Here is an 8266-nt window from a genome sequence, read left to right on the forward strand (position 1 = left end):
GCTGAGTTACTCCAGCATTTTTGTGAAATAAGTACCTTCGATTTGTACCAGCATCTGCTGTTATTTTCTTACACTTTCAGGTCGAGACCATACATAAGAATGGCTTACCTCAATTTCCCTTGCACTTTTTCCAAAAAGCACAAGAGCAAACGGAACCAAAATAGTGCTTTTCATGACAGACATTTCTCCCCTCACCATTACTTTAGGCAGTAGCATTTAGCAACTAACAAACACCTAGATTGTTGATCCAGACACTTATTTAAATCATACTGTGGAAAGAAAGGAATTTAAATGATATGCAAGAAATCTGGAATTTAAGCTAAAGTTAGTATTCACAACCACAAAGCCACCAAGAATGTCTACAAGCCTTACCAATTCACTAATGGTCTTCATTGAAGGAACATTGCCAAACTAAAATATGATCGATTCATAACTGTTTTCTGAAGCAGCCTAGTAGGTTTTAGTTCAAGGACAATTAGGAGTGAATAATACATACTGGCCTTACCAGTAGCTACTACACCCGGTGAGCAATTAAAGATCCAATGCAACAGACAAGTGTTACATCAAATTTATCACCCAGCGTGTGTCAGATACAGCTGGCAGTTACCGGCTTTATATCAAAGTTATGATATACTTCTGGTATAGCCAAGCAACATAAATAATCTATTCCCAGGTCTCCATTCATGCAGACTGTCAAACAGCCATTAGGAAATATACGACAGCAGCTCATGGCCCAGTTATTTCCCTTGCCCTGGTGAGAAATTACAAAGTACAAAAGCCTCCCTTGTATACACCAAAGCTGATTAAGTTTAGTTAATGATACAGCATGGAAACAGGCCCTTTGGCCCACCAAGTACATCGACCACTTGTACAACAGTTCTATCCTACACACCAGGGACAATTTACAGAAGGCAATTAACGTACAAACCTGCACGTCTTCGGGATGTGTGAGGAAACCAGAGCAGCCAGAAAAATCGACAATGATACAGGGAGAACCTACTAACTCCATACAGACAGATGGTCTGAGGCCGACAAATTAGTGGAATGGAAAATCTTACTTGACAAGAGAAGGATTAGCTAGATCATGCAGTAGGTGGAAGACAGTGTTGCCAACATACCTTGATCTGCTGGTAGGTACAACCAAACACATGATACTTCATCCATCAGATCAGTTTGCCCCTTCTCACCAGCAGTTTTCCCCATTGAAGGACCACGGCAACAAATACTATTATCTTCGAAAACTACACCCGTCAGAAAATTCAAGCCTAATCCAAACAGGTTCTTGTTGTTTTTGAACCCAGTGATAGCCATTGTGGTTGAGCATCTGATCTTTGTTATCTTTAGGTTTCAGAGTGGACTAATCTACCAAGTCTACAGAGAACATCCCTCATACCCTGGTTGACAGCTAACAGGGCCCTGCTCTTCAGAAAACAAAATGCAACACTCTTGAAGGACAAATGCTCAATCTGGGCAGTGAACACAAGCGGCTGAATCACTGTCAGTTATTGAAGACGAAGTGGGAGATTAAAATACAATCCTGACTGGCAGAGGTTTGGATGCTGATACTTAGAGACCTTCCTATCCTGGCTGAACATTCTGCACATCTTCCTACTGTACAACCAGAAAGCTTTTTTCCCCACAGTGGAATTCTGTGACATGAAAATAGTTTGTCTTTTGAAGTTTAAGATCAAAATCAAACAGATTTTTAAAGTATATCAAATGACATCGAGCAATGAAGAATAAACAGTTTATCTAAAGGTCAGCCATGATGTAAATGAATAGAGGCACAGTCTCATGTTCAATGGGCTCTCAGGTTCTCACTCTTATGGCTGTAAAGATAGATGGGGAATAAAATGAAATCATTAGCCCAACAAACAATGCATCCCTATTAACCACTTTATGGAGGAACAACCTAAAGTTACAGGCATTTCCAGTTCCTGCTTAAAATGCTTATTATGCTGGTTGTTCGACCGGTGCAACAAAGAGGCAGTGAAACCTATAGCTTTGGTCGAAACCCAAGCTCTACCCTTCAAATTGTGCAACACCACGAGAACCAAGTTAATCTCAGCCACATCGCATGCAGTTCCAGGCACCTCAAAGTTAAAGTAGTGACACAGAGCTAGTCACAACATGCTGTAGAACTGTGACAAGTCACAAAATAGAACCCAGATTCGGCAAACAGTCACCTCCCTCTCCTTGCTGGCCCACAGACTACTCACTGCTGCTCCCATCCTGCCTCTGAAACCAGCAAGAGTTGACCAATACTCAGGGGTTATAGGGCGAAAGCAGGAGAATGGGGTTAAGAGGGAAAGATAGATCAGCCATCATTGAATGGCTAAGTAGACCTGATGAGCTGAATGGCCTAATTCTGCACCCACAACCTATGAATACCATTCTGTCAAAAGGAGCAAAAATTGTGAATCAAAGTTTAAGCTGCAGCAAATAGACAATAGACAATAGACAATAGGTGCAGGAGTAGGCCATTCGGCCCTTCGAGTCAGCACCGCCATTCAATGTGATCATGGCTGATCATTCTCAATCAGTACCCCGTTCCTGCCTTCTCCCCATACCCCCTGACTCCGCTATCCTTAAGAGCTCTATCTAGCTCTCTCTTGAATGTATTCAGAGAATTGGCCTCCACTGCCCTCTGAGGCAGAGAATTCCACAGATTCACAACTCTGACTAAAAAAGTTTTTCTTCATTTCTGTTCTAAATGGCCTGCCCCTTATTCTTAAACTGTGGCCCCTGGTTCTGGACTCCCCCAACATTGGGAACATGTTTCCTGCCTCTAACATGTCCAACCCCTTAATAATCTTATACGTTTCGATAAGATCCCCTCTCATCCTTCTAAATTCCAGTGTATAAAAACCTAGTCGCTCCAGTCTTTCAACATATGACAGTCCCGCCATTCCGGGAATTAACCTAGTAAACCTACGCTGCACGCCTCCAGCCCACCAAAGACAAAAAAAAATAAAAATACCACATGGAAACAGGCCCATCGGCCCACTGCATCCAAATTCTAGTCTCAAATTATAACAATAGTGATCCACATCTCCTGCACTCAAGAAATAGAGAAACATTGATCATCAGGCAACATTTTCACACTGAGATGGCCTCAAAATGGCAGTTAAATAACCATCAAGGACTCCGCCATGACTATAATATATTTCTCTTACAGAACATAAAGGCTTAATTCCTAATGGCTCCAAAATCCAACAAGACACATAGTGCACTCAGCCCCATCGACCATTCTTTTAAACTAATGGTCAAGTTATGTGCTTACGTGCCCTAGTTCCATAGATAACAACAACAACTTACTAAAACCTCAATTTAGAATGTTTGCCTTGTAAGGAACATGACGTATTTCCCCTATTCACCCCCCCACCCCCACCACCAAACCACAACTGTAATACCAGGTAGGTTTTCCCAATTACTAGTTACTAGAGATTTTGCCCTCTTGCTCAGAAATATTCAAGGTATTTACAATAAAAGATATTTTTAGGATAGCTACACAATTTTACTTAAATAACCTTGAAGTTGCAATACCCAACTGGGAACATGGGTCATTCAGTGCTTCTATGCAACTAGTGGCCAAGACATTATACTACATGTAGATGCCTTTAATGCATAAATGACAACACACAGGATCCAGCACTGCTTGGTTTAAAGGGTGAAGACAATGGGCATTTTTTGGGGGGTGTGTGTGTGTGTGTGTGTGTGTGTGTGTGTGTGTGGGAAAGGCCAAATTGTACACTCAGGCTGGTGAATCTAACACCATTACCTCTCATTCCAATGTAAGAGAATATGGCATCATTGACAAACTGCACACAGCAATAGGTTTAACAATAGCAAAAGGTACGGGCAGGCATCCTCAAGCCCATTCACTAACTCCTGCCTCCCCCCCCCCCCCCCTTTATTCCCTCACCCCCCCCCCCCGCCCTTTCCCTCACATCCCTGCCCCAACCCCCTCTCTTCCCCATCCCACCCCCCTCCTCTCCACCTCTCCCCATCCCACCCCCTCCCCTACTATCCCACCCCCTCCTCCCCACCTCCCTCTCTCCCCATCCACACCCCTCTTCTCTACCCTCACCAACCCTCCCTACCCCTTCCCCCCTTCCCCTCTCCTCTTCCCTACCCCCCTCTCCTCCTACCCTCTCCTCCTACCCCCTCTTCCCCTACCCTCTCCCCACCCCCGAACCCCACCTCACCCCCACCCCTCCCCTATCCCCTCCCCTACCTCTCCTTCCCTTCCCCCCCACCCTACCCACGCCCCTTCTCCCTTTCTCCCCTACCCTTCTCCCCTACCCCACCACCCTCCTCCCTACCCTCCCCCCCTACCCCACCACCCTCCCCCCTCTCTCCCCACCCCACCTCTCCCCTCTCCACCCCCCCTCTCCACCCCCCCCCTCACCCCACCCCGGCCCCCGGACTTACACGATCTCGTCGTTGTCGAACTGCAGTTCACCCGCCGTGTCCTCGAAGTCCTCGCCGCCGCCGCGCGCGCTGCCCTCCGTCGTGCGATAGGGCACGAGCACGGCGCCGCGCGCTCCCGACGAGCGCAGGACGCGCGCCTCCATCACGCCCACGCTCTCGCTCACGTGCACGAGCCGCTCCTCGAAGTTGAAGATGCCCGCGTGGTCGTCGTCGAAGATGGTGACGTTGGCCGTGCTGGGCTCGGCCAGGCAGGCCACGTCGGCGGCCAGTGCGCAGGCGTCCAGGTCGCTGGCACCGCCCACCGCCGCCGTCGAGTGATTGGTTCCCGCCAAAACCGTGCTGGTGGTGACGTTGGACGCAGACGACGCCTCGTTGGCCGACTCGCCCGCCACTCCGGCAGCGGGCGCCCGCGTTGCCCCGGCGACCGCGACGCGCCCGGTTTTGGGCGAGTGCGCGGTCCCGGGCGCCGCCATCGGGCCGCCCGCCCTCAGGTTGCTGAGGTGCACGCGGAAGTTCTCGTCCTCCTCGAAGATGTCGTCGTCGATGATGCCCACCACGATCTCCCTCCGCGTCTCGCCCGGCTTGAAGACCACGTTGCCCTCGGTGAACTCGTAGTCGGAGCCGGCGTTGGCCGTGCCGTCCTCGGAGCGGTAGTCGACGGTAAGTGTGCGCGTCAGGTCGCCGCCCCGCCTCACCACGGTCAGCGCCACCGAGCCGCAGTTCTCCAGGCACTGGTACACGGCCGGCTCGAAGTAGACGCGGCTGATCGGGCCCTCGTCTACCTCAGGCCTCACCTCCTGCACGGAGACGGCCCTGCGCGCCTGGTCGGCGGCGTGCCGCTTGAGGATGTTGCCGGCGCCGATCATCAGGCGGGTGGCCTGGATGCGGTAGAAGGCACGGCTCTTGGTCTGCTGGCTCAGCACCTGGTAGTTGACCAGCTCCAGCAGCTGCTCCATGTCCTTGTCGGGGTGCTTATGCTTCAGCTCCTTCAGGGTGCGCGCCATCTCCCGCCTCTGCTCTTCCTCCTCTTGCTGCTTGCCGCTCACGGTCATGGTGATGGCGGCGGGGCCGACTCCCTCGCCCTCGCCGGCGGCGTCCGAGGAGGCGGCAGCGGCGTGGTGGTGCGAGTTGAGCACCTTGCCGTCCATCTCGATGTCGGCCTTGTCCGGCCGCTCCCCCTCGCACTCCACGATGACGGCGCGGTGGCGGCCGGCGCGGTACTTCTTGTACATGTACTTGTAGATGAGCAGGCGGCGGTCGGCCACCCAGGCGAACAGCACGCAGATGGGGAAGAAGACGAAGGTGAGCAGGCTCTCCCACAGCTCGACCACGGCGGGCGAGATGACGGCCAGGATGAGGTAGAGCCAGGCGTAGGCGAAGATGCTCCAGGCGGCCGTGACGAAGAAGACCCGCAGGTGCTTGATGCGGCGCACCTCGCCGTCGGGCACCACGTACACGCAGATGGCGATGATGACGAAGGTGTTGAAAGCGGCGCTGCCCACGATGGTGCTGGGCCCCAGCTGGCCGGCGTGGAAGCCGTGGCCGCACACCTCGATCACCGACAGCAGGATCTCCGGGGCGGACGAGCCGAGCGCCATCAGCGTCAGGTTGGACACCGTCTCGTTCCACAGGCGCACCGTGGTGGTGGTGGTCTCGCCGTTTGGCCGCTTCACCGTGATCTCCCTCTCCTGCGACGTGATCACCTCGATGGACGACATGAAGCGGTCCGCCACGATCGACACGCCCAGGAACATGTAGATCATCGCCACGAAGTAGACGATGGCCCGCGCCACCTTGTCGCCCACGGACGGGTCCTGCGGGTACCACACGGGCAGGATCACACCCGCCTTGCACTTGTACGTGCCGGTGCAGTCGGAATTGTTATAGTCGTCGCTTTCAGCCTCGCCTTGCTGAAGGCAACTGAGCAAGACCGCCAGCAGAAACCCAGCATTCATCCACGACCCCACCATGGTGGCACTCGGTACGAGTCCAGCCTCAATCTAAAAATACACAAATTAAACACAAGATCAGTGACTGATGCAGCAGTACAAGCCGACGCGGGAACGGGAACATTTCCTCATCAAATGAATGGGGCGTTTCCCATTAAAAGAGGTACGGGTGGGTAACGGGGTTAATCTTACCCGATGCCACCACACCATCGTGTAGCAGCACGAGGGAACAATCCCCTTGTATAATTCAGCAACATTGGCTAATAAAGCAAGTCCCGCATCCCAACCGGGTGGCTTAGGAATCAGCCTAGCGGATCGGTGCCGAGGTAGGGTTGTGCAGGGTGGTTCTCGATCCAACAACCACCCTGCCTCACGGGACCACGACCGACTTTGCACGACCATGGTTACGCTAGGTTTTTTTTGCACCGTGGTCTAGTTTACTCAAAAGACCGAATTATAGTATATCATGTTTATTGTCCTTGCGTCAATGTACCTGTAAAACTGCAGCAAGAATCCCATTGTTTCGCTGCATATGATAAAAAACACGCTTGCCCTCTTTATACCGAGGACTTAAACTCCGACTCCATTAATTTGTCTACAGTGTCATTTGATATGTCCTAAAATATTACTATAAGGGGCATTCTGAAATAAGCAAAGGAGTCACGTATGTCAGTTACAATGTTGCAACGATAACCACGAAATATGCCGGGGTTCCTCTACTCTGCAGATTTAAACATTCCATGTCACTTTTGTAACATTGCACAGAGACTCTTCCCACATTTAAAATGAAGACTTTGGCATGACAGTATTTCCGTGTAAGCAACCTTTTTAAACAATACACTGAGTGGTGCAGCTCCAGCCACTGTCTGGATTCAGAACCTGGTGTGCCACACGCATAAAAAAATGATTTACAAGAGAAATCTAAAAAAAACACATACTGTATTAAGCAAGGCGAACATACCACAGCGTTCAATCGGTGGTTCCTGGATCTGACGTCCACTTGCCTTTGCCTTTCTTGCAAATCAGGAGCAGAGCGATTTCACCATCATAGCGCTCGGAAGAAGAAAAAAAAAAGGAACGAGCCAAACGAAACCCGCTAGATCTAGCGCTTAGTCACAGCCGGAGAGGGCATCATGCTGGCTGGAGAAAATATTAATGGTTCTTGAAGAAAGCAGGAAGCCGAGATCAAACCTAGCAGAGGTGGAATGGTCAAAGTTTCTCCGCATTATGGTCCATTATAATGCATGGAGCATGCCTGCGTGATACAACCGTGCTCCCCGAGCGTCCGTGCACTGTGCAACCGGAGCACTACGGCTATCAAAGGCAACTAGTATTTTCCTATTTCTGATCGTGAGAAAGCCCAGGCTTGCAGTGCATCATGGGCCCCTTGCCAGCATCCTTATCTCCGTGCGATCCACCTACTTCATTGATCATTCTGCTAGCAGTCTTAAAGCAGAACCATCTCCAGCGAGCACGGCAAGTCAAATCCAACAAAGGGACCGCTTTAACAATAAAGCTTTAACAAAAACGTCCTTCGGAAAGCCCAGATTAATGCAAGTGAATGGGTAATTGCGCTCTCCTTCCTATTTACGAAAGGAAACGCCTAGTGTTCAGAATCGCTATTACTACCTTTTTTGGTACTGGGATGGCACGCCGGGCTGTAAAATATCGAAGTAACGAGCAACCACCATGCACTGATCGGCCAGGGGTGAACTTCCTTCATCTTCAAATTTGTGTCTCCGCAGTTGTAATGTAGGATTGAACCATTTAGGCTGAAGGAGGCAGATCAACTCTCATCTGCAAACATTTGTGCTTGTACACCAAGTGTGCTTTCAAAAGTCTCACATATTGGCTACATCAGACGTGCTTGCTACCGTTTTGTA

The 8266-nt window shown here is 50.6% G+C and overlaps 1 protein-coding gene across 4 annotated transcripts in view; it reads right to left on the bottom strand.

Annotated features, from left to right (window-relative positions):
* The window catches only part of LOC144593807 (sodium/calcium exchanger 1-like), a 220723-nt gene extending 212694 nt beyond the window's left edge, over positions 1–8029 (bottom strand). The window contains exons 1-2 of one of the 4 annotated variants that reach the window (XM_078399916.1): positions 7322–8029; positions 4435–6434 (exon numbers count right to left, since the gene is read on the bottom strand). In XM_078399916.1, coding sequence (XP_078256042.1) covers positions 4435–6434; positions 7322–7342 — 2021 coding nt within the window. In that variant the 5' untranslated portion in view covers positions 7343–8029. Of the gene's footprint in view, positions 1–4434; positions 6435–6575; positions 6703–7321 lie in introns of those variants that run through there. The other 3 variants (XM_078399917.1, XM_078399914.1, XM_078399915.1) reach the window with 3 other exon arrangements.
* Positions 8030–8266: the final 237 nt, after the last annotated feature.

The sequence above is a fragment of the Rhinoraja longicauda genome, chromosome 5 (genome assembly GCF_053455715.1).
Source record: "Rhinoraja longicauda isolate Sanriku21f chromosome 5, sRhiLon1.1, whole genome shotgun sequence".
NCBI lineage: Eukaryota > Metazoa > Chordata > Chondrichthyes > Rajiformes > Arhynchobatidae > Rhinoraja > Rhinoraja longicauda.